The 26,841-nt window shown below is 46.7% G+C and overlaps 2 protein-coding genes across 17 annotated transcripts in view; both read right to left on the minus strand.

The window, feature by feature from the left end:
• Positions 1-8,423, minus strand: part of BBS4 (Bardet-Biedl syndrome 4) — a 96,532-nt gene extending 88,109 nt beyond the window's left edge. For 4 of the 14 annotated variants that reach the window (XM_050968289.1, XM_050968288.1, XM_050968284.1 and 1 more), the window contains exon 1: positions 2,534-2,667. Coding sequence is in view for 2 of the 14 variants with exons in the window: in XM_050968278.1 (XP_050824235.1) it covers positions 8,164-8,193 (30 nt within the window). In the remaining 12 variants the exon portion in view is untranslated. Of the gene's footprint in view, positions 1-2,533; positions 2,668-8,163 lie in introns of those variants that run through there. The other 10 variants (XM_050968281.1, XM_050968280.1, XM_050968279.1 and 7 more) reach the window with 8 other exon arrangements.
• A 5,692-nt stretch (positions 8,424-14,115) lies between these two features.
• ARIH1 (ariadne RBR E3 ubiquitin protein ligase 1) overlaps positions 14,116-26,841 on the minus strand; it is a 134,967-nt gene continuing 122,241 nt past the window's right edge. For 2 of the 3 annotated variants that reach the window (XM_050968270.1, XM_050968268.1), the window contains 3 exons: positions 25,311-25,582; positions 18,533-18,645; positions 14,116-15,660 (listed from right to left, as the gene is read on the minus strand). In XM_050968270.1, the coding sequence (XP_050824227.1) occupies positions 15,576-15,660; positions 18,533-18,645; positions 25,311-25,582 (470 nt within the window). In that variant the 3' untranslated portion in view covers positions 14,116-15,575. The remainder of the gene's footprint in view (positions 15,661-18,532; positions 18,646-25,310; positions 25,583-26,841) is intronic. The other variant, XM_050968269.1, reaches the window with a different exon arrangement.

Genomic DNA, 26,841 nt, shown 5'->3' on the forward strand with positions numbered 1-26,841 from the left:
TCAGAGCTCCCATGATGAAGCCTGCTTGTCAGGTGCTATGAAAAGACCTTCTCCACCTCCCTAGAGCACAGCTGACAGATTCTACCTTCGGGAAAGTCTTAGATTCAGTAAGGAAACTAATTATGGTGATTACATTTCTGTTGTAATCAGTTCATAAATCTCTTTCAGGTCTCCAAAAATTAAAACATAAGCTGATTATACTGACAGCAGAGGGTGACGGAGTTAAGACTACCTGTCGGGTGTCAAGGCAAAGGAAAACTCTCCAGATAAAGGAGAATATCCTTGCCCCTGTTGAAAGCTAGAGTAAGATTGAATGTCTATTACATTGTAAATATTACTGTCCACGAAAGTAGCACAAAGATAAGAAAATCTGGGGGACATTTAAATAAATAACATGTGGGACAACAGATCTAGCACAAGCAGTGAAGTAGCACATTTAAGTTTTGATGCTGCTTTGTGATAAGCATTGTACTTTTCATAGATCAAAGTGTTAGTAGTTTCAGACTGTAATGCCAAACTGAAAAATTCTTAACGACACGCTCAAGTGATTTAAATAAAAATAGGTCACACACTGGCTCTCAGAGCATAATCCTTTACCAGGTGTGTCATGCCAAGCTGAAACACAGCAATTAAATGATTAAAGACTCAACATTAAATTGATTTTCATCTGAAAATCAATCTTGGGATGAATTCACTGAGAGCCCAGTTACTAGTCAAACTCTGCAGCTGTGGGTACCAAAATGTCTATAATATTTAACATCAGTGGTTCACTCCACCTCTGAAAGGAAGTAGGGATGGATGCACTCCTTACAAACCCACTGCTACAGCAAAGTACTACTCTATTGATCAACACCTTACTCAACCAATATCCCCCAGGGGTATTCAGAATCTGCTCATTTTAGCGACTACATTTTATTTATAATAGCCTGGAAGAGCCCTGAGTGAGCAAGCTGGATTCTGTTCTAAATCATTCATCATTAACAGAATTGTTAACTGACTTCACAAATATATAGGGCTGGAAAGGATCTCAAGAAGTCATCTAGTCCAGAGCCTCTTGATCTGAGGCAGGAACAAGTAATCCTAGATCATCGCTGACAGGTGTTTGTCTAACCTATTCTTGAAAACCTCCAGTGACAGAGATTCCACAACCTCCCTACATGACCTGTTCCAGTGCTTACCTCTGCTTATGGTTAGAAAGTTTTTCCTAATACCTAACCTAAATCTCCCTTGCTGCAAACTAAGCCGATTACTTCTTGTCCTATCCACGGTGGACATGGAGAACATCTGATCATGGTCCTCTTTCAAACAACCTTTTAAATATTTGAAGATTGTTATGTGCCCCCCACCCTCCTAGTGAAATAGTGTTTTCTAATATCCAACCTAGACCTCCCGCACTGCAACTTGAGACCATTGCTCCTTGTTCTGTCATCGGCCACCACTGAGAACAGGCGAGCTCCATCCTCTTTGGAACCCCCTTTCAGGTAGTTGAAGGCTGCTATCAAATCCCCACCACCACCACCAGTCTTCTCTTCTGCAGACTAAACAAGCCCAGTTCCCTCAGCCTCTCCTTGTAAGTCATGTGCCCCAGACCCCGATCATTTTCACTGCCCTTCGCTGGACTCTTTCCAATTTGTCCACATCCTTTCTATAGGGGGGGGCCCAAATCTCACGCAATACTCCAGAAGTGGCCTCACCAGTGCCGAATAGAGGGGAATAATTACTTCCCTCTATCTGCAGGCAACATTCCTACTAATGCAGTCCAATATGCCATTAGCCTTCTTGGCAACAAGGGCACACTGCTGACTCACATCCAGCTTCTCATCCACTGTAATCCCCAGGTCCTTTTCTGCAGAACTGCTGCTTAGCCAGTCGGTCCCCAGCCTGTAGTGATGCATGGGATTTTTCCATCCTAAGCACAAGACCCTGCACTTAGGGCTTGGCTACACTCACACTTTACAGTGCTGCAACTTTCGCGCTCAGGGGTGTGAAAAAACACGCCCCTGAGCGCTGCAAGATACAGCGCTGTAAAGCCTCAGTGTAATCAGGGCGGTGCTGCACGCTACACCCGTAGAGGATGTGGTTTACATGCAGCGCTGGGAGAGCTCTCTCCCAGCGCTGCTGCTCCGACCACACACACACTTCAAAGCGCTGCCGCGGCAGCGCTCCCACAGTGCTGCCGGGGCAGCGCTTTGAAATTCCAAGTGTAGCCATACCCTTATACTTGCTGAACCTCATCAGATTTCTTTTTGCCCCAATCCTCCAATTTGTCTAGGTCACTCTGGACCCTATCCCTACCCTCCAGTGTATCTACCTCTCCCGCCAGCTTAATGTCATCCGTGAACTTCCTGAGGGTACAATCTATCCCATCATCCAGATCATTAATAAAAACAAGGAGTCCAGTGGCACCTTAAAGACTAACAGATTTATTGGGCATAAGCTTTCATGGGTAAAAACCCAGTTCTTCAGATGCATCGAGTGAAAATTACAGATACAGGCATAAATATATATTGGCACATGAAGAGAAGGGAGTTACCTTACAAGTGGAGAACCAATGTCGAAAGCCAATTTAGCCAGGGTGGATGTAGTCCACTCCCAATAATTGAAGATGAGATGTCAATACCAAGAGAGGAAAAATTGCTTTTGTAGTCAGCCAGCCACTCCCCGTCCCTATTCAAACCCATATTGATGGTGTTAAGTTTGCAAATGAATAGTAGCTCAGTAGTTTCTCTTTGAAGTCTTTTATTTATTTATTTAATTTTTTTTGTTCAAGTATGGCTACTTTTAAATCTGTTATTGAGTGTTCACGGAGACTAAAGTGTTATCCTACTGGCTTTTGTATGTTACTATTCCTGATATCTGATTTGTGTCCATTTATTCTTTTACGTAGAGACTGTCCAGTTTGGCCAATGTACATGGCAGAGGGGCATTGCTGGCACATGATGGCATATATCACATTAGTAGACGTGCAGGTGAATGAGCCTCTGATGGTGTGGCTGGGTCCTATGATGGTGTCACTAGAATAGATATCAGGACAGAGAAGTCAACGGGGTTTGTTACAGGGATTGGTTCCTGGGTTAGTGTTTTTGTGGTGTGGTGTGTAGTTGCTGGTGAGTATTTGCTTCAGGTCGGGGGGCTGCCTGTAAGCAAAGATTGGCCTGCCTCCCAAGGCTTGTGAGAGTGGGGGGATCATTTTCCAGGACAGGTTATAGATCGTTGATGATGCACTGGAGAGGTTTTAGCAAGGGGTTGTACATGATGGCCAGTGGTGTTGTTATTTTCCTTGTTGGCCCAGTCCTGTAGTAGGTGATTTCTGGGTACCCATCTCGCTCTGTTAATCTGTTTCCTCACTTCCCCAGGTGGGTATAGTACTTTCCTTGACCTTTTTCTTGTTCCTAACATACCTGTAGAAACCCTTCTTGTCACTCTTCATATCTCTTGCTAACTGCAACTCCAGTTGTGTTTTGGCCTTGCTGATTACACCCCTGCATGCTCGAGCAATATTTTTATACTCATCCCTAGTCATCTGTGCAAGTTTCCCCTTCTTGTAAGCTTCCTTTTTGTGTTTAAGCTCATCAAAGATTTTACTGTTAAGACAAGTTGGTCACCTGCCATATTTGCTATTCTTTCTGCACATCAGGATGGTTTTGTTCCTGCGCCCTCAGTAAGCCTTCTTTAAAATACAGCCAGCTTTCCTGCACTCCTTTCCCCCTCATATTAGCCTCCCAGGGGATCCCGCCCATCAGTTCCCTAAGGGAGTCAAAGTCTGCTTTTCTAAAGTCCAGGGTCCATGTTTTGCTACTCTCCTTTCTTCCTTTTGTCAGGATCCTGAACTCAACCATCTCATGGTCACTGCTGCCCAGGTTGTCACCCACTTCTACTGCCCCTACCAATTCTTCCCTGTTTGTAAGCGGCAGGTCAAGAGGAGTGTCCCCAACACCCTCCAAAAACTTCCTGGATTGTCTGCGCATTGCTGTATTGCTCTCCCAGGAGATGTTAGGGTGACTGAAGTGCCCCATGAGAACCAGGGCCTGTGTTCTGGAAACTTCAGTTAATTGTCCAAAGAAAGTCTAGTCTATCTCATCCTCTTGATTTTTTGGTCTATAGCACATGCTCACCATGACATCACCCTTGTTGCTCTTGCTTCTAAACATCTAAACTTCCAAAAGACTCTCAACAGGTTTTTCTCCAGTTTCATGCTGGAGCTCTGAGCATTCATATCACTCTCTTACATACAGTGCAGCTCCTTCACCTTTCCTCCTCTGCCTGTCCTTCCTGAACAGTTTATACCCATCCATGACAGTGCTCCAGTCACGTGAGCTAACCCACCAAGTCTGTTATTCCAATCACATCATAGTTCTTTGGCAGCGCCAAAACTTCCAATTCTTCCTGCTTGTTTCCCATGTTCATGCACATAAGAATAGCCATACTGGGTCAGACCAAAGGTCCATCCAGCCCAGTATGCTGTCTACCAACAGTGACCAATGCCAGGTGCCCCAGAGGGAGTGAACCTAACAGGTAATGATCAAGTGATCTCTCTCCTGCCATCCATCTCCATCCTCTGACAGACAGAGGCTAGGGACACCATTCTTTACTATCCTGGCTAATAGCCATTAATGGACTTAACATCCATGAATTTATCTAGTTCTCTTTTAAACCCTGTTATAGTCCTAGCCTTCACAACCTCCTCGGGTAAGGGGTTCCACAGGTTGACTGTGCGCTGTGTGAAGAAGAACTTCCTTTTATTTGTTTTAAACCTGCTGCCTATTAATTTCATTTGATGGCCCTAATGCTTCTATTATGGGAACAAGTAAATAACTTTTCCGTATTCACTTTCTCCACACCACTCATGATTTTATATACCTCTATCATATTCCCCCCTTAGTCTCTTCTTTTCCAAGATGAAAAGTCCTAGCCTCTTTAATCTCTCCTCACATGGGACCAGTTCCAAACCCCTAATCATTTTAGTTGCCCTTCTCTGAACCTTTTCTCATGCCAGTATATCTTTTTTGAGATGAGGAGACCACATCCGTATGCAGTATTCAAGATGTAGGCATACCATGGATTTATATAAGGGCCATCTTATTCTCTAGCCCTTTTTTAATGATTCCTAACATCTTGTTTGCTTTTTTGACTGCTGCTGCACACTGCGTGGATGTCTTCAGTGAACTATCCATGATGACTCCTGTCATAAACAGATAGTTAAGGGTTAATAGAACAGGAGTACTTCATGTCTCTTTTGCCTGTAAAGGGTTAAGTTCAGTGAGCCTGGCTGTCACCTGATCAGAGGACCAATCAGAGGACAGGATACTTTCAAATCTTGAGGGAGGGAAGTCTGTGTGTGTGCTGTTAGTGTTTGGTTGTTGTTCTCTCTGGGTTCTGAGAGCGACCAGACGTGTAACCAGGTTTCTCTTCAATCTCTCTGATACAGTCTCTTATATGTCCAGAATAGTAAGTACTAGGTAGATAAGGCGAGTTAGGCTTATGTTTGTTTTCTTTATTTGCAAATGTGTATTTGGCTGGAAGGAGTTCAAATTGGTATTTTGCTGAAAGGATTTTAATTTGTACTTGTATACTTAGGCTGGGAGGGTATTCCCAGTGTCTATAGCTGAAAGACCCTGTAACATATTCCATTTTAAATTTACAAAGATAATTTTTACTCTTTTTTCTTTCTTTAATTAAAAGCTTTTCTTGTTTAAGAACCTGACTGTTTTTTTTATTCTGGTGAGACCCCAAGGGACTGGGTCTGGATTCACCAGGGAATTAGTGGGGAGAAAGGAGGGAAGGGGGAGAGAAAGGTTAATTTTCTCTCTGTGTCAGGATTACTTTCTCTCTCAGGAGAGTCTGGGAGGGGGAGAGAGAAGGAGGGGGGAAGGTGGATTTTCCTCTCTGTTTTAAGATTCAAGGAGTTTGAATCACAGTGATCTTCCAGGGTAACCCAGGGAAGGGAAGCCTGGGAAAGGCAACGGTGAGGGAAAGGGTTTACTTTCCTTGTGTTAAGATCCAGAGGGACTGGGTCTTGGGGGTCCCCGGGCAAGATTTTGGGGGGACCAGAGTGTACCAGGCACTGGAATTCCTGGTTGGTGGCAGCGCTACAAGTACTAAGCTGGTAATTGAGCTTAGAGGAATTCATGCTGGTACCCCATCTTTTGGACGCTAAGGTTCAGGGTGGGGAATTATACCATGACAACTCCAAGATCTCTTTCCTGATCAGCTGTAGCTAAATTAGGCCCCATCATATTATATGTGTAGTTGGGGTGATTTTTTTGCAATGTGCATTACTTTACATTTATCCACATTAAATTTCATTTGCCATTTTGTTGCCCAGTCACTTAGTTTTGTGATATCTTTTTGAAGTTCTCCACAGTTTGCTTTAGTCCTAACTATCCTGAGCAGTTTAGTATCATCTGCAAACTTTGCCACTTCACTGTTTACCCCTTTCTCCAGATCATTTATAAATAAGTTGAATAGGACTGGTCCGAAGACTGATCCTTGGGGAACACCACTAGTTACCCCTCTCCCTTCTGAAAATTTACCATTTATTCCTATCCCTTTGTTCCCTGTCTTTTAACCAGTTCTCAATCCATAAAAGGATCTTCTCTCTTATCCCAGGACAACTTAATTTACATAAGAGCCTTTGGTGAGGGACCTTGTCAAAGGCTTTCTGAAAATCTAAGTACACTATGTCCACTGAATCCCCCTTGTCCACATGTTTGTTGACCTCTTCAAAGAACTCTAATAGATTAGCAAGACATGATTTGCCTTTACAGAAACCATGCTGACTTTTGCCCAACAAGTCATGTTCTTCTATGTGTCTGACAATTTTATTATTGTTTCAACTAATTTGCGTGGTACTGATGTTAGACCTACTGTCTGTAATTGCCGGGATCACCTCTAGAGCCCTTTTTAAATGTTGGCGTTACATTAGCTATCTTCTAGTCACTGGATAGAGAAGCCAATTTAAAGGACAGGTTACAAACCACAGTTAATAATTCCGCAATTTCACATTTGAGTTCCTCCAGAATTCTTGGGTGAATGCCATCTGGTTATTGTTACTGTTAAGTTTATCAATTAATTCCAAAACCTCCTCGAGTGACACTTCAATCTGTGACAATTTCTCAGATTTGTCACCTACAAAGGACGACTCAAGTTTGGGAATCTTCCTAACATTCTCAGCTGGGAAGACTGAAGCAAAGAATTCATTTAATTTCTCTGCAATTACTTTATCATCTTTAAGTGCTCTTTTTGTACGTAAGGTAACTAGCTGATTGCCTTGTTTTCTCAGTATGAATCAGGAGGCCCTCTCTGTTGCACCCTCCTCCTTGTGTTTCCTCCCAGTATTTCATTTACCTCAAGGCTTAGGTCACCATCCCCATCAGAGCAATAGTGTATCTGGGCCGTTTTCAGGACTGGATTGGAAAATCATCTAGATAAGGTGGTGGGAAAATGCCAGCACCCTGTGTTTCCAGCAGAGCTTACACCAGCATTAGTACTGTATCAGAGGGGTAGCCGTGTTAGTCTGGATCTGTAAATGCTGCATCCGACGAAGTGGGTATTCACCCAGGAAAGCTGATGCTCCAATACGACTGTTAGTCTGTAAGGTGCCACAGGACTCTTTGCTGCTTTTGCAGCATTAGTACTGGTGCAGCTGCCCTGCTGTTACAACACAGGTACTAATGTTGCATCTGCACCCCTGTCCCCATTGCCCCCACTCCCCAACAATCCCAGTCAGAGGGGTCCACCCCGTCCCCCCTTTTAAGGGTCCTTCATTTTGCGTCTCCCACCGCTTGGGCTGGCTCCTCCACAAGGGCACCGAGACACTTCGATCTGGTACGAAGTCTAATTTCCAGGCGCAGCCAGGCCGAGCGGGGCCCTACGATGGCTAACGCCGCGGGCGGAGGGAGCCTCCTTACAGACGAGGCTTGACCTGGTATTTCAGCCCTGCGCCCCCTGAGCGCCAAAAGCCCCGTGCACAGCAGCGCCCCGGGGACCAAGGTCTCTGCTACCGGGTCAGGGCTAAGAGACTTCGCGGTTGTGCGGGGAGCTGAGTGCAGGGCCGCGGCCGCGCCCCAGGGAGCTCGCATGGGGGCGGGGCAGAGGAAGGAGGACCCCAGCAGCAGGCTCCCAGCAGGGAAGGGGGTTCCTGAGGGTCCCTGGGCCCCTTACCAGCTCGGCTCCGAGTCTCGGCTCCGCCATCGCTTTACCCTCAGGTCCCGCTCATCGGAAGTTGTCAGTTACCAAGGTTACCAGCTGACCCGGAAGAGCTTAGAGGAGGAACCATAGAGAGGAGCGAACCACAAGGCGGCGCCCCAAAGAAAGCCCCGCCCCTCGTGGATGGCGCGTCTCTCCGTCTCAGGCCGGGGAGCCCCGCCCCTACCCACACTGGCCTCTGGGGGCGGGGCTGGTAGGAGCCTCCTCGCTGCGTCCAGTTAATCGCTGAGCCACGCGTGGGGGCTGCCCTGGCGCCCGGTGCTCGGCCCGGCTGGCTGGGAGCCGCCGCCAGCGGGCACTAGGGCGTCGGTGTCGACAATGGGCCCAGCCCAGTGCTCGCCAGCTCGGAGCTCGTCCTGAGAGCGCAACTGCCAGGAGCCAGTAGGGGATCCCCGCCTCGGGGGGTGGAGTGAAGCGAAGCGAATCCAGAGCTGGTTGGGGGAGGGCGGAAGCGAGCTGAGGACTTTGCTCAGCTGTCCCTCTCAGGGGAGATGGCCGGGTAGGGGGCACAGGGGGGAGGGTAGCCGTAGGGGCAGGTCTGGCCGTCGTTGTCAGTTTTCGCTTCCAGGTCACTGCAGGGTTGATTGTTCTGGTGTAGTTTGTCACGTAAAGCCCAGGTCAGTGCTTTCCTGCTGTTTGCATTCAGCAGGGTGTAAGGGCTAAGGCTCCAGAGCACGTAGGCAATAATTCTAGCCCCCTGATCTGAATGTAGGTGAGGGGCCTAGAGCCGTTTGAGGATCTGGGTCTATTTTGTTTTGTCTTAACTAGCGGAGCCTACATTATTTAGAAGAGCAGCATAAAAGATTGGGTAGGGAAACAGAATTTAAAATATAAAAGTACTCTAGTCAATGTGTGATCCTACAGCAGTGGTAACGCCTGGGTGACCTTAAGCCGAAGCTGATAACAGTAAAAGCTTGAATTATTCTACCCTCTGTGGACTTACTTTCAGTAATGATGATACAAAAATTTCCATGAACTTCAGGAAATGCAGGATCAGCTCAGTATACTCCATAGACTAGAGCCAAATCATTGATTAGAATTAAGGCTAGAGTAGTAATTTTCCTTGCTTCTAACTTTGCACATGAGCAAGTCTGAATAAAGAACATACAAGAACTAAGTAAAACCCAATCTTTATACTTAAACCAAGTAAACTTTATTCCATATTATTCAGGGGGAGGGATAGCTCAGTGCTTTGAGCATTGGCCTGCTAAACCCAGGGTTGGGAGCTTAATCTTTGAGCGGGCATTTAGGGAACTGGGGCAAAAATCTCTGGGGACTGGGCCTGCTTTGAGCAGTGGGTTGGACTAGATGACCGTCTGAGGTCCTTTCCAACCCTAATATTCTATGATTCTAAATTGAATAGCATAGACAGAACTCAGACAGTCACATCAACTGAGGCCTGATCCTTAAAAATTAGCTTGACCTAACTCTGTGATTCCAGGTTATGAAAAATTTATAGTTATGTAGACCTAACCCCTGCTGTAGAGAAAGTTGACAGACGAGTTCTTTCCCCCACCTAGCTACCACATCTTAAAGAAATGGATTAACTGCATCTATACACAGAGAAAACCCTTCCCTCCATACAGGAAGTGTCTATACTACTGTGCTGCAGCTGTGCCACTGTAGTAACTGTAGCATAGAAATGCCCAAACTCTACAATTAAACAGGAGGAAGACTAAGTTTGTAAACAGTTTAAAACAGCCTGTAGGAGCCATGTGTATCCTACAGCTTGCATGTACTAGTTAGAAGAGAATACCAATAGACCCCTGGCAGAAATGGCTGTGAAAGTCTTAACACCTCAGCTGTTGGCTGCCTTTCTGTTCACAGAACTGGATAACAGCTCTGGGAAGAAAAGGTAGCATTGCCATGGGAACTGCAGGCACCAGCTGAATTAGAATCCCTTGCCAGGATCATTTGCTGGCTCATAGGAAAATGCCTCTCTTTACCTAACCCCTAACACCCACCATGCTGTTAGAACTTAAGGGAGGAGAGTTTACAAAAAATACTGAAGCAGCTGAAAGGAACAAGTTTTTAGTAGAGCTACCCTGTGTCGTTTAAGGAAGCTAGTTACCTGGCACACCGGCAATCCCAGGGTGGCTGAAGGCACATCTCTTAAACAAAGTGGAAAGAGTACCAATACCTGGTACAATCAGCCATGAGTTATAGGCAAGCTATATAGTAAGTTATTGCTTATGTATGAAGTATGGCTGCTTTTCACACTCACCAATAAAACCATCCAGACCAGTAAGAAACAGAAAGCACTATCAATACACAAGTTTGGAGAAGCTAGCATAATAGAAGGAAATTTATCTGCTCTGAAAAGTGGCTATGTGAAAATGGCACCTTCCTTAACAGCCATGACTTCATAACTTTTAAAATGCCTCCTCTCACACCCTTTTTATGTCTGCGTGGCCACCTTAGCAAGGCACTGATCACCCTTGACAACCCTAAAAGTGGCTGGATTCTAGTCCTGTTTATGCTTTTAGAATTGTTTACCAAGTTTCAACTACAGGCCCAGAGTCTGACCTCAGTTACATTGCATAATGCCACTGAAAACAATGGGCTCAATTGGCTGCACTATGTGCAGTGACCTCAACAACCTCTTGCGAGTGGTCATGATTAGACAATAAATCATCTTGACTCATACATCCCCGATCTGGGATTGCCAGGCTAGCAGTTGGAAAATCTTTTCACTTATAAAATGAGCAAGTTCAAGCTGGCATAAGACACAAACCTAGAACCCCAAAAGGGCACGCAGTCACTAAGGGCCACGATAGTCAAAAGGTATTCAGCACCTAACTCCTATTGAAATTCATTCAGGCATGTAAATACCTTTGAGAATACAGGCCTTATTCGAAAAAGAAAAAAAAAAAGAGTGGCTAATCAAACATTAAACTAGATAAGTGGCAGTGTAGACAACTGAAAACACGCTTGTCACTTCTTGTCAAAGGTTCCTTTACGGACAAGACTTGGATTGAGACAAAATTGAAGGTGATTAAAACCAAAACCCCACAGTGACTGGGGTCAAGTTGGCTAACTAGCAATACTCTAGTAGCGTTAAAAGCTAAGTGGCCCCAGCAAGTTTGTTTCAATGGCTTGTGTATTCTTATCGTATGATTTACCTTGGGAGAGAAGGGTTCACGTGTTCTGGCACCTAGGGCAGCGATTCCATTGCTCTCTCCTTTTGGAGCTTACGGAAGGTGGGTCTTTTAGACAGAGAACAGTATATCACAGAAGCACAAAGGGAATTTTTGTGGTTTTCAACCAACTAAGGACACAGGATTTTTAAATTCTGAAGTGATAACATTTAACACTCAAATTTTTTCAATTTCAAACATTTTTGAAAATAGGGCTAATTACCTTACCCCAAAGTTTTCATTGCTTTAAACTCTTATAAAAGAATCCCATTCCCCCATCCAATTTATGACTTCTTTTGAACTCAGAAGTCATTACACTATTTCCCCCACCCCAAGTAAAGTAGTGACAAATGAAAAATCAGTGTCAGTTCATAAGAGGGGAGGAAGATACCCAGACACTGATATTTTGTATAAATACAAGAACTCCAGCTTTGGATGCAGAGGCTAAACAGCATTATTATTGAAATCTGCAGCATGAATGCCTTGGCTCTTTGCAGCCAGATGTCAAACATTAGTCATCAGGAAGGCTAATCAACTGCAAGCTTCTCCACTGCTGACAGACTACTGGAGGCTACAAAGGCCCATTTCTAGAATGACAATGCAATTTGTCCCTGTTTTGCTCTAACTGTTGGAGGTAGCCACCCAGCTCTGACCCACACATGCCTCTTTCCCCATGTGCAGGTTTCAAGGAGACCGGAACTACTGCTTTTATGGGCTGCCACCAACTCTGTCACTGTTAGTGCTTGGCAGTACGTTTATAATATATGGATGTTAAGAATCGTTGTTGTCCTGGACAACTCAGCCATGGGACTGACATCAGAATCTGAGTGGACACTTTAATAAGAAAAATCCAAATACATATATATATATATGATGTCAGGGTCACTATTTTAGATAGAGGTGTGTCATTCAGTAGACAAACTATGAATAAGGCACTCTACCTACAACACCACTCAAAGTACCTTCAGGGCACCTGAGGAATTTATGACAAACACAAAAATAACTAATGAAATAACAAAATAAAAGTTTATTAGCATTAGGAATGCTCTCTCCCCCTCTGTAACCTTAACATGGAACAGTCCAGCAGTTACAATGAAATTGCCTAAGAAGAGTTATTTCCATAGCATGAGGTGCTCTCTCTATGGAAAATTGGAGGTTAAGATCAATCAAGCCACCAATCTGATTGTCTCACCATCCCCCAGTGCTTAATAGGGCCCTTTCAGCTGAAAGCTCAGTTAAGATAGAGTGTGTGTTTGTTTTGTGGAGGTGGCTCTACATCACTCAACTTCTAATACAGCAGTTGTACTAACACTTAATTAAAAACAGTCATTGATCCAGATAGTATAGAAACCACCAGAGCAGCAGTGAGTTACAAGGGATTTAGGGTTCTGAAGGCAAGCTAAGTGTTGCTATTCTGCTTTCTGTTGGTAGGACCCTGTCATAAAGTTAGCTCAGTGTTATTGAGGCCCATTCACTATTTTGCATATTGCTGCTGTCAAGCATCCAGTCCATACATTCTAATTGCAAATACACCTCTACCTCGATATAACGCTGTCCTTGGGAGCCAAAGAATTTAACCACATTATAGGTGAAATCATGTTATATTGAACTTGCTTTGATCCACCGAAGTGCACAGCCCCCCCAAGCACTGCTTTACCGTGTTATATCCAAATTTGTGTTATATCAGGTGGTGTTATATCAAGGTAGCGGTATATTTGCCCTTAAAAGAAGGAAAGGGCCTGCCAGCTGATGTGAATGCTCAAACAGTCTCAGACTGGGCAAGGGACTCTGCCCAGCCCACATTACTGAAAAAGATAATTTTCAATAAATATGGAGAATTAGAGTATTGAGAGCTGTGATAAAGGGTCAGCAAGTAGGTGAACAGTGACAGCCTTTGCAGAACTTAAACACTACATGGGAGATGGTGGTTTTAATGAGTTGTCTTAAATGAGGTCTACAGAGATCAAGATTTAAGAACACAATATATCCCTTAATCTTTAGGAGCTGAAGTTCCTATGTGTACATTGGGTTTCAATTCTCAGGTGATGGGACAGTAAGCAAATAGGATAAAACCTGACCACTGGAAATTTAAACAGCTGAGGAACATTTCATTTCAGGGGACTCTCATCCACCCACAAAGCACAGCTAGCTGTGCCCCTCAGTTGACTCCAGGTGGAGATGTTATTTTAGGAAACATTTTGATTTATATTTTTAAAGTGAAATATACATTTTGGGCCTGATGTTTTCAAGAGCCAATCAGTAAAGTTTGGGTGGCAGAGAGCTGCAAGGATAGAGCAGTTTTAATGAGAAATGAGGCCAGATGATGTCCTTTAGTGATGTCTACATTGTGGTGTGCCCAGCCTGTCAGAACAGAGCTCTTTACTATATACACACAGATATAAACCCTTAGATTATTTTCCCTCACAGCAGCCTTCTAAAGAAAAGTGCACAGGACACAAGTTGTGAGGGTGCATGTGGTCATTCTGAAAGAGGGCTTGAGGAAAACAAGCCCTTTCAGTGGAAGCTGATGCACAGCAGGAGTGGAATTGCAAAGCTAACCTTCTGTAGGTGTCAGCATTTAGCATCATCCTCTCCAGGTGCAAGAGAGCTGAAGAAAATGTCTAAGACTACTTCAGCAGAAACTGGTGTTTCATATTAGGGACCTCTGCTGACTGCCTCAGCTACCCCTCTTTATTCCTTCCCCCTTAACTTGGCAGGTTATCAGCAAGCTTTCAGGACACTGGCCTGGTGAAAAATACCACAGAAGGGATTCCTATACAGAAGTAAATTTAATAAAACCACCACCAAGTGTGTACTTTAACATAGCTCGTTACAGAAATAATAAAAATGGACTCAGTAGCTAAAACTCATTAGCTCTTACCTCCTTTTAAATGAAAAAAAAAATCCCAGTGATTTCAATTGTTACTGCACTAGATGGAGTGTTTAATACTTGCCAGGACAGTTTGCCCAATAACTGAGCCCAAAACAAACAGACAATTCCACCATCTTCCTTTTCAACGTCACGATTTGTAATAATGTAAGTGAAACTTAAAAACAGCAAGGAATGTTCCATTTGATAGCTAAAGGGGGAGGGAGAGGAGATCCACAGTTGAATTCTTTCAATGCTCTTTGAGAAGTGGTGTAAGAGAGAATCCCCCTTTTCTTCCACCAAAAGAAAAAATTCTAACACACACTTCCTATAGATTTGAACATCAGCCAGGTTCAGAGCGCATGTCCTTGGTGCATGGGAATGGCTAGGTTTGATTGTGGTGACATTCTGGGTGAAAAAGACAAAGCATCCTGCATCACAATATACATTCATCTCTAATGAAACGCACACCAAGTTAATCAGTTTGCATTAGGAGCTGGAAATTTGAAGGGGTGGTTCCGTTGCCAGCAATGGACACACAAACCATGGAGGCCAAGGAATCAAAGATGCAGGAAGAGGAGAAAACTTCTCAGGTAAAAACCTGCAAAAGAGTCACTACACGAGCACACACTTCCCCCACCCCAATCCCAGGGCTTAAAAAAAGCAAACAAAGAAAATGCACTGCAAATAGACATAATCTTGAAGATTTTTAAAGAATAAATATTTTTTTGTAATTAAACATTATGCAAACACGTGCCACGCTTGCTCTTTGTCCATGCATATGCGCTATATACAATTTTGAAAAATACTGTGTTGTCCTCTTTGTTTTAAAAGTCATATACAAAGTTTTTTCCTTGCTGTGTACCCCCCTCCTCCCCTCCCCAAGAATCATCTTTACAATGAGCCAATCAACATTCATTCATGAACTTGGGTGTATGAGAGGAGGAGGGAGAGGGAGAACCCCTTACCGAAGTACATCAAAATGGCTGGTTTGGACATGAAAAGCAGTGTCGAGAAACTGGTTTAAATTTCATCTGTACTACACACAGGAAAAAAAGAAAAGAAAAAAGGAGTCGGCTTGGAGAATGAAGCTACGTTACAAGTTAAAGTTGGAGGGTCTTTTTTTTTAGTGCGTCTGTCACACTCTTATTGGCCGCCTAGAATACTGTTGTACAATGGTTTATCTACCTTTTTTATTACAATATAATTTACTTAAATTTTCTGTTAGAAAAACAGAATCCCGGTACTACAGACCCAGCGGTGTAATAGGCATAGTGCCTCTTTTTGTGTGTGTTTTGTTTTAATTGCATGAGCACTCTAGATGGTAAAGTTTTCAGAGTTCATTTTATGCAGGGCCAGTCTCAGTCCTCAATGTACTCCCACAGGTCCTTCTCATAGCCTTCATGCACATGCTGCAACAAAACCCTTCGTCGACTCTCACAGTATCTGCAGCAAAGGGGGAGAGCACATTGAGATGCAGGTTAGGAATTGCATGTATGCTGTTCTAGCCACTGTACACAAGTGACTGTCATGCTTTGACATGGTTTGACAAGTCCTGGGAGTCAATCAAGATGTCTGTGAGGAACACATCAAACATGCGTAATATAGTGCTTTGATCTGCAGAGAAGGAAGTAATACCTACAACATACCTACAACACAGCACAGGTTAGTGGCAGAGCTGGAAACAGAAACCAAGTTCTGCTGACTCTCAGCCTCGTGCCCTAGCTATTGGACCACGTTATGACGACAGACGAGAAAAGCCAATATAACGCAAAGGGACTGGGTCCAATTTTGTTCACCTCCAAAATAGTAAAGATGGAAGCAACAAAGACAAAGCAATGGCTGGTTAGCCAAGGACCAAAGATCTGCCCTAGGAATCACCACTGCATGTGCCTGAAAAGTTTGCCCACTATGTCCTAAAAAGCCTCTCCGATCTGCATACATTCAAAACATGATGATTTCCCTGATGGTGAAGCAGCAATTAACACTGATCCCAGAGCTAGGTACACTCATACCAATATCAGTGACACTGGGGCAAAGCAATGAATCAAAAGGAACCATGTTCATTTCAGGTGTAGTAGCCAACTAGAAAGATAAGAAATAAGTCTTCAGTGTCCCTTTAATGTTATTTACTGACACATTTCTGGACATAATCCCTGTTCACTGGCTATGTCAAGTTCTGCCCTCTCCCACTTGCATGTTAGGGACCAAAACAAAAACAAAAACCACACCTTTACTCCATTAATTGTTTCCCAGTACAGCAGGCATGACCATGCCACTGATTCCATGGCTAATCAGTGCAGCTTGACAGCACAGGTGGAATACCACCAGCCGAAAAGCAGTTAGCTGAGCCAAATCCATTCAGCTGCACAGAAATGTTGAGCTGTAATATGAAAAGCTAGAATTTAGGAACCAACTCATGAGTTAAAGGCTCCCACTGGAGGTAGAGTGGTATGTAACCAGAGCAGTAAGTTCAGTTTCCAGGCATATTTGTCTGTCAGTGTCATCTGAAGAACTCTCACAGCTGAGCCATGTCTTCTCTGCAAAAGCGAAATATCTCTCACCCTAGCTAAGGCAAGATACACATTAGCACAGGAAAAAAAGTTGTCTCTGTATGTCTATTGCAGGAATCTTCAAACAGCCAACAATCCTTGATTACATATGCTACCATATCTAGGAACAAGAGGGAAAGCCACAGACTGGCAGCACTCAGAATTGTCTTGCCTTAACACTCAGCATCTGATCCAGCTGACAGATTTATCTGAATGAACCTATTCTAGTTCTTCCCACTGGTATCAGCTGTTGGAATGTAAATCATAGCACAAAGTCCCATTGATTTCATGGAACATGTGATAAATGGAACATGCACAGTAATTGCTTTCCAATCTTCAGTTATTTTGCTAGCTTTTTCAAACTCCTGTTTTCCAGAAATGTCATGGGCATCACAAGCTGATAGGCCAAAAACAGTTAGAGCTGAATGAACAAGGTGGATGTTCACTGGAACTCCCCAAAGAATTCTTTAAAGCTGTGTGATTAAGGTAGTATCTGGTTAATCAAGGACCTGCACATGCTTGGAAGGCCACAGTCTCCCCAGAAATATAAAGGTGGGTTTGCCTGCTGTGTTTTCAGGCAATCCGGACCATTTTTAGTCTTAATGTGTCTGTTTGTTTTGGATAGTTGATAACAGAATTAAATTTTAAGAGCAACTGCATCAGAGCCAAAACAACAGCCTAATGCCAGTTAAAATGAGCAAGTTACAAACTCCTCAAAACCAGAGTCTAATGGAAATGTTCCATTCTGGTAGTGCTGCCAGCCACTACAAGAGTGGGTTGTACCTCTTATCATACAATCATTAGTGTTTATATTCACAAGGGAAACTTCCAGTCAGTAGAGCTCACTTTACTTGTGCAGTGGTTTGCTTTTCCTGCAAGACATAACAGACATTTAGTAACTCTGGCCTCTTGCCTCAGAACTGAAGCCCATAGTACTGTGATCCATCTAGTTTATAGCTTTTATTTTTCCATATTGTAGGAACACTTCCTCAAGGACTTTCAGGAGCAGTGGGATATGTGCTCTCTAAGGGAGGGAGTACATGACTCTCCCCCTTTTCTTGCATGTTTCTCTTCTCTCACTATAGCCTATTCATTGGTTAGCTTGCAGTCAGGGAAGGCAAAGATGCAATGGAGTCTAGCTGCCCAACTACAAAAACATTTTGGTTGACTCATCCCAGGGCAAAATTATTGGAAAACAACATTAAACCAACTCATCCCTCTCCCTTCACTACACATGAACCTTCCTTGATCTTTTTCAGAATCTCCTTCCTTGCAGCAACTGCATGGTCCAAAGGCAACCACACACAGAGGAGCCTTATCTACACTAGGGACACTGAAAGTTTCCCACTACTACTCAGCAGAAGAAGAATTAACAGTGCTGAGAGTCCTGCTGTGGGCTTCCCTCCAGCACCACATCAGTTCAACTTGCTCCCAAGAGGGCTAGATGACCATGCTGTAAACTGTGCTGGCAGCATGTCTTCACTAGGAATCCAGCATTGCTAATGCTTGTTGGTTTGTGTGCGCCAGAGATAAGCCTGCTGCTACTGCTGGATTTATCTGACTGGTCAGAGATCTGATCAAGAAACATGGCAGAAGGCCAACAACGAGTGAGACTCTTGGAAGGGATAAGGTCTGGAAGAAACTTTCAGCCTGGCTGTTACACGTGCACTCTCCACAGGCCCTTACCTACCATATCAAAAGTGACCTACGGAGGAATGATGTCAGGGTCTGTGCAATATATGACATACACGCATTTCAAAGTATACCTGTACTTATCTTGTACTTTCTGCTTTATGTCTTGCAGCGAATCTTGGGATATATCTCGCTCCAGATACCCAGAAAGCACCTCCGTAGCATTCTCTAAGTCTGCTTGGTTATTCTGTAAAGACAAAGATGGTCCAGTGTTTTGTAGACATTTCCTCAAATCAACTACAAATCCTAACCTAAATGAGAAGCAAGTGAGGACAATTATGTTGGATAACACTTCAGAGTGCACCCCTCTACAGATCAGAGCTGAAAGGAGAATTCATTTCACAATTCAACCAAAAATTTCCTTTATGTTTTTTTAACATAATGCTTGTTTCCCGGTTTGGTTTTTCCTGTAGGGCAAGCAGAATCCTTTCCCCTCCTATCCTTTGTACATCTAACTCCGCTCAATACTAACAACGTCTTTGCTGGTGCGTCCATAATCAATGACAAAGCACAGCTTTTAATATAGGTCTGTTACTCTATGCTTCTTCTACAGACTGTAGGCCATACACCATTTTGCTTAGGTCCTGCATGAATAATGGTGAATGACTTTAAGTTAACAGCCACCACTGCTTCTATCTATGTAGCATACACTCAGGGACTGTTTTAGCTTTTGAGCACTATTCTACTGCTACTGCCCTGAAACCAAGCAATATTGGATAGATAAACAATGTTAAAAGACGGTTACTCACCTTTGTAACTGTTGTTCTTCGAGATGTGTTGCTCATATCCATTCCAGTTAGGTGTGTGTGCCGCGCGTGCACATTCGTCGGAAAACTTTTACCCTAGCAACTCAGTGGGCCGGCAGGACGCCCCCTAGAGTGGCGCTGTCATGGTGCTCGATATATACCCCTGCCGGCCCACCCGCTCCTCAGTTCCTTCTTGCCGGCTACTCCGACAGTGGGGAAGGAGGGCGGGTGTGGAATGGATATGAGCAACACATCTCGAAGAACAACAGTTACAAAGGTGAGTAACCCTCTTTTCTTCTTCGAGTGTTTGCTCATATCCATTCCAGTTAGGTGAATCCCAAGCCTTACGTAGGCGGTGGGGTCGCAGTGAAATGTGGCAGAATGAAAACTGCTGAGCCAGAGGCTACAGCATCGCTTGACTGTTGAACCAGGGCATACTGCAAAGCAAAGGTATGGACCGAGGACCAATGGAGCTGCGCGACAGATCTCGTGGGTAGGAACACGAGCCAGCAAGGTGGCAGATGAAGCCTGAGCCCTGGTACAATGCACGGTGATGTGGCTTGGGGAAATATGAGCCAAATCATAACAAGTGCGGATGTACGCCATCACCCAAGATGAGATCCTCTGAGAGGAAAACAAGCAAGCCTTCCCCTTGGTCTGCTACCGTGACAGAGCTGGGGCACCTTACGAAATGGTTCTGTCAGCGCAATATAAATGCGAGCACTCTACAGATGTCCAGGGAGCGCAATTGTTGCGCCCACTGCGTTGAGCTGTGGGTAACATGAAAGGCCGAAACCACCTTAGGGAGGAAAGCCGGGTGCAGTCATAACTGCACCTTGTCTTTGTGAAACCTAGTGTACGGCGGGACCACCGTAAGAGCTCTGAGCTCGGAGACTCGTCTGGCCGATGTAACAGCTACGAGGAAAGTTGTCGTCCAAGACAGGTATAGCAGAGAGCCGGTCGCGAACGGCTCGAATGGGGGAGACATAAGTCTGGTTAAAACTAGGTTGAGGTCCCAGGTTGGGGCTGGGCGGCGCACCCGAGGGTGCAAGCGCTCCAAGCCCTTGAGGGACCTCGAACCCACAGAGTGTGAGAACACGGAACGTCCACCTTAGCCTGGCTGGAAGGTAGAGATGGCTGCCGAGTGTACCCTCAGCGATGATACCGCCAGGTCCTGCCGCTGAAGGTCAGAGGCAGGCCAAATAGAGGGGATCGAGACCTCAGTAGGAGCAAGATCGAGCGTATTGCACCTGTAGAAGAAACGCTTCCACTCGGCCCGGTACGTTGACCAGGTGGAAGGCTTCCTGTCACCCCGGCTCAGTTACGCAGCAGCCACACCGTGAGGCGAAGAGGCTGCAGGTCCGGGTGACGAAGCCTGTCGTGGCCCTGAGTGATGAGGTCTGGGAGAGGTGGCAGGGTAATTGGGTCGGTTATTGACAGGTCGAGCAACGTGGTATATCCGTGCTGCCTGGACCATGCTGGAGTGATCATGATGATGCGCGCTCTGCCCCTGCGGAGTTTGAGTAGGACCTAATGAACCAGTGGGAACAGTGGGAAGGCATAAAGGGGTCGGCCTTTCCACGGCATCAGGAATGCGTCCAAGATCGATCCCGAGGAGAGACCTTGGAAGGAGCAGAACATCTGGCATTTTCTGCTCTCGCGGTGAGCGAACAGGTCTATGTGAGGAAAAATCTCCACTTCTGGAAAGCAGAACGCCTCACATGGGGCAGAGTGACCACTTGTAAGACAGGAAAGACCTGCTGAGTCAAAGCGCCAAGGCGTTCCGAACGCCTGAGACAAAGGACGTCACCAGCTCCATCGAGTGGGCCATGCAAAAGTCCCAGAAATAGATGGCCTCCTGACAAAAGGGGGGAGGACCATGTCCCTCCCTGGTTATTTATGAAGCACATGGCCATTGTGTTGGCTGTAAACACCGAGACACCACAGCCTCGCAGCTGCCGCTGGAACCCCTGGCACGCCAGGAAGACTACTCTCATTTTTGGGGCAGTGATGTGGAATGCCAGCTCCCGAGAAGACCAAAGGCCTTAAGCTCGGAGGTGACCATGAGCACTCGAGCAGAGAGATGACGCGTCCAGCGTCAGGGGCAGTGAGGGCTGGGGCGGATGGAACCGCATCCCTGCCCACACCAGGGAGGGAGTTAGCCACCACTCTAGGGAGCCTAAGGTGCTCGAAGGAACGGTGACTACCATGACCATTGGCTCCCTGTCCGGGTGGTACGCCGAGGTGAGCTGGACTTGGAGAGGACGGAGGCGGAGCTTGGCGTGTTTGGTTACAAACTTGCGGGCAGCCATGGACCCAGGAGACTGAGACAAGTGCGAGCCGAGGTCGTTGGGAAAGTCTGCGGACCTCGGATGATTGTTGCCATCGCCTAAAACCGCAGTTGTGATAAGCAGGCTCCGGCTAGGTCGGAGACCAGGATAGCCCCTAGAAGTCCAACCTCTGCGTGGGAACCAGAGTGGATTGCTCTATAGTAATCATCAAGCCTAGACCTGTGAATAAGACCGTGACGATGCCCACGTGCTGAGTGGGTTGTGTCTCGGAGTCTCCTCAGATAAGCGAATTGTCCAGATACGGAAAAACGCATATCCGACATCAGCGAAGGTAGGCGGCGACTATGGCCGTAAACCAGAAGTACTGACGGTTGGCTAGAAAGCGGAGGTATCTCCTGTGCGGAGGGAAGATGGCGTTGCGAAAGTACGCGTCCTTCATATCGAGGGCGGCATAGTAGCCCCCAGGAGGCGAGGATGGAATAACGGTTCCCAGGGATACCATGCGTAACTTCAACCTTATCCTAAACTGGTTGAGTCCGCGCAGGACTAGGAAGGTCTGAGACCTCTGTTCGAGTGGGGGACTAGGGCATAACGGGAGTAGACCCCCTTGCCCCTTTCGTCAGTCGGTGTCTGCACCTCTTGTACGAGGAATTGCTCATGAGAGGGGTCCCTGAAGGGGGACAGGGCTGGAACAAATTAGACGTGGTACCTATGCTCCACCGTGCGCAGGACTCAGCAATCTGAAATTAACTGGGGCCACGCCAGGAGAAAGCGGGATTGGGATCCAGGCCTGTGACTGGTACACCGCCCTCAGGCGCACCTTGGAAGGTTCGTCTTTGGTCCCAGTGGTAATTGCGAGGGACCTTGACCTTGGCTCTTTAGGGGTCCTGACGTTCGTCTGCGACCACCTTGGCCTCGCCGTTTGCCAAAGTCCTGTCTCTGGCTAGGCACAGAGTATGGCGGCTGGGGACAGAAAGGCCTGCGTTTGGTCGCTGGCATATGCATGCTGAGAGAGTGCATTAGGACCCTATTGTCCATCAGGCTTCGCAGCCTGGGGCTATCTTTGCCGCGAAGAGGCCTTTACCAACAAAGGGTAAATCCTGAATGGCATACTGCAGCTCCGGCCAGAGGTTTGAAACCTGAAGCCATGAGATGCACCTCATGGCGACTCCAAAGGCCAGAGTCCTGGCTGCTGAGTCTGCTGCGTCCAACGAGGCCTGGAGGGACGCTCTGGGTACCTTTTTCCCCCGTCCTCCAAGACGGCAGCGAACTCTTGGCGGCAGTTTGGAGGGAGAAACTCCATAAACTAAACTACCTTCACCCAGGTGCTATAATTATAGCAGCTAAGCAAGGCTTGTTGCTTTGCTACCCAGAGCTGCAGGGCCTCTGCAGAGCACACCTGGCAGCCAAGTAGGTTCATTCGCCAAGCCTCCTTTGGTTTCAGGGCTGGCGCCCGCTGGCCATGCCAATACCTCTCCTTAGCAGACTGAAAGACTAGTGAGCAGAGAGGAGAGCGGACAGACGAGTAGTCGTACCCCTTAGAGGGCCCCATACCGGGTCCTCTACCTCTGGGACTTCCTCCACCTCAGGTTGTCGGGGGGCGTATCAGAATCGTGGTCCTGAGCATAAGATCTGCGCATGTGGGATGACACGGATGCGTGTCTGGATGGCCATGGAGGTACTAAAAAAAGGCATGGGCAGAGTCTCTGACTCTATCGGACCTTGCCCAACTCGGCACCGGGGACCGGCACCGGGAGGCGTACTGGTACCTGGAACGAGATCCAGACCTGCAACCAGAACGGTGCCGGGAGGTCGACTGAGATCTCGAGGCTCAGGGAGAGGCTACGGGAGTCACGGTACCTGTCGCGGTGCCGGGAGTCGGAACGGTGCCGATAGTAGCGGGTCGGCGAACGGGATACCGACCGGTGCGGCGAGTGTGACCAGTACCGATGAGGAAAACAGCACCGGGACTGCAAGTGGTGTCGGGTGTGCCGACGGGACCTGGAGCGTCTGCGGGACCGTGATCATGAACGGTGCCGCTCTGCTGTGCTGACAGAGGACGGTCATATGAAGAGACTGTATTACCCGCACCGGCAGTGCCGGGATCAGGCAGCATCGACTCTGTCATGGCAATGAGATCCCTCGCCGTTGGTAATGTCTCCGGCGTGGAGGGAACAGCAGGCTCAACCACAGTGCATACTGGGGAGCTGTCAGGCACCGGATTTGACGGCCCTCGTGGGACCGGGATCGACGGTACCGACGTCGTCAGAGCTTCGGTAGGTGTCGGTGCCGGGCGATCCGACTTAGACGAGCTCTCTGGCTGCGGTGCAGTCGGCACGGAAGCAGCAGGAGCAGTAAGCTCAACCACAGCGCGTGCCGGGGAGCCATCAGGCACCGGATTCGACGGCCCTTGTGGGACTGGAATTGACGGTGCCAACGTCGTCGGTGCCTCAGAGGTGTCGATGCTGGGCGATCCGACTTAGACGAGCTCTCTGGCTGCGGTGCAGTTGGCACGGAAGCAGCAGGAGCAGTAAGCTCAACCACGGCGCGTGCCGGGGAGCCGTCAGGCACCGGATTCGACGGCCCTTGTGGGACCGGGATCGACGGTGCCGACGTCGTCGGTGCCTCAGCAGGTGTCGGTGCCGGGCGATCCGACTTAGACGAGCTCTCTGGCTGCGATGCAGGTGGCACGGAAGCAGCAGGAGCAGGGGGCTCAACCACGGCGCGTGCTGGGGAGCCGTCAGGCACCAGCAGGAATTGTAGGCTCTCTCGACCTCGGAGGAAGGGAGCGGTGCCGAGTCGACTTCGGTGCTGGCGACGGCCGGTGCCGAAAGGCCTTGGCAGTACCGGCGGGGTCCTGTGCCGAGGAGGCGCTTCTGCCAGCCGCTTGATCATCGCTCGGTGCCAAAGGTGGAGGGGTAAGTGAAAGTCCCGCTCCTTTTTGTTCTCAGCTTAAAAGCCTTGCAAATGGGGCACTTAGCTGTCAAGTGTGATTCCCTGAGGCACTTCAAACAGGAGTCGTGTAGATCTCCCTTCGGCATCGGCTTCTGGCAGGCCGAGCCCATTTTAAAACCCGGTGAGCCGTGCATGGGCTCCGGCACCAGGTGCAGGGAAGGGGCTACTTCCTGAACCCCACTAACTATTACTGAACTAACTATGTTAGCAAAGAAAAAACGTATAACTATACAAATATATATATAAAAGGATTATAACGGCATAACTATATACGAGAACTACGAGTAGCTAGGGAAGTGGAGGTCAGCTAAGCCGCGCTCCACTGTTCCAACGACCGACACGGGCGGTAAGAAGAAACTGAGGAGCAGGTGGGCCGGCAGGGGTATATATCGAGCACCATGACGGCGCCACTCTAGGGGGCATCCTGCCGGCCCACTGAGTTGCTAGGGTAAAAGTTTTCCGACGAACGTGCATGCGCGGCGCACACACCTAACTGGAATGGATATGAGCAATCACTCGAAGAAGAAAGCTAAGATCTAGGTGACACTTTCAACAGATCAAACCTAAAACTTGCTTTTTGTAGGTCTCATAATACAGTGATTATTTTATAGCATGAGACAGCAGTTAGACAATGATTTACAGTGCCAGTTTACTTTACTTTCCCCTTTCCTTAGCAGGGAATGTTTCATGTGATCTTAGATGACCTCTGATTATTACACAGTCTCACCAGCACTCAAGAATACTCAATAAACCCACATTTGTATGGCCTCTGAGTAACTCCTTTCCATGGATCAAGTCCCCCCATGGTACCCAGTAGTGTTGCTTGCCGGAAGTAAGGAGTACAAATGTGTTTTCCCTACCTCAAAGATAATGGACTGATTATTCTTTTTGAGGTAGAAGGCAAAGACATAAGTGTACATGAGTGTGGCACGACACTGGCAGAGGACATCAACTGCTTTCTTCAGGAACTGCACTTCGATCCACGACATGTTGTGCTGCTGCATCTCTTCCATTTTCTGCTTCACCTGAGCATAGAGTTTGTGCTCAAAGCGCAGGCTCTGCATGTGGTTCATATAGCGGTTGCAGTAGAACAGGTACCTCTGCAGGGCTGCTCTGGATCGCTGTGTTAATTCCCATTAGAGAAAAGAAAATAAATAGTTACAACAAAGTAATGGCTGAAAACCAAGAGAGAACAAATAGTCTGAAGGAATCCAGCTGTGACCAACAGACCAGAGAGTTTCCATTCGGTAGATGTTTTTGCACCTTCCAAAAGATCAGGCTCAGTTGGGACCAGGGCACCACTGAAACACACCCAGACATTGTGCAGCTCTGAGTAAGCAGGTCCACACCCTCTGGGGAAAATCAAGTCACACAGAGGGCGTTAGCACTTCAGGAGGCAATCCCAACCCATGACATTTAGAAGAATAATTAAACCACATTTCTAAAACACAATCCATTTACAGAACACATGCTCACATGGGTTGTCATGCCAAGCACTGACCAAGGCACGGTTCCTATTTGGAGAGGAGAGGAAAGCATGGAGGAATGTGTTGGTGCATATGCACAATAGCAGGTTTAATTCTGGCATGTACTAACTGCTGAGTGCCTGGTTTTTCTTTAATAATCCAATGTAGATTTTCGTATGTAATTTTGTAGGTTTTTAAAAAGAAAAAACATTCTATTTTGCGCAACTAATACCCCAACCCAATTATCTGCAAGGTTTGAACTCTGGACCTTCTGTACCTGAGCTAATAGAGTAACTTCAGCAGCTGTCAGCAGGAGAAAGTTATTCTCCTCTGTGGAACAGCCACTGAAGGATGAGCACTACATTGAAGGCAGTGGGTTATATATACACAAGAGCTGCCCCATTTTACAGACAGCACAGCCATGTGCAGATATGGCAGATTCTGAGAGGCAGTATGGCTAAGCAAGTGAGACTATGTTCCACTATGCAGGAGATAGCGGGTCTCTTCCCAGTTCTGCCAGAAGTGACCCTTGTGTAATCTCAGGGGAGTATGAGGCTTTGCTCTTAATAAAGTTTGTGAAAGGTACAAAATTAACACCAACAGTCAGCAAGGAACATAACTCTAGAACCTCACTTGCTCCCAGTCAAGTGTATCTTCATTTAAGTCAGTGGTTCTCAACCTTTTCTAGATCATGACCCACCCCTGAGTTTCAGAAGATGGGGGAAATCAAATCATGAGAGTGTGCGCACGCATGCGCAGTCAACTCTTCTAGACCCAGATTACAACAGAAATTTAGGGCCTCCCACTCCCATCTAGTTATGGGAGAGGGAAGGCAGTCAGAGAATTCATGCCTTAAGTCAAAAATACTGAGATCGACAAGGAAGAGGCCATGTCAGCAGCAGAAGAAAGAGCAGTGGTGTGTCCC

This window comes from Gopherus flavomarginatus, chromosome 9, assembly GCF_025201925.1.
Source record: "Gopherus flavomarginatus isolate rGopFla2 chromosome 9, rGopFla2.mat.asm, whole genome shotgun sequence".
In the NCBI taxonomy this organism is placed as follows: domain Eukaryota; kingdom Metazoa; phylum Chordata; order Testudines; family Testudinidae; genus Gopherus; species Gopherus flavomarginatus.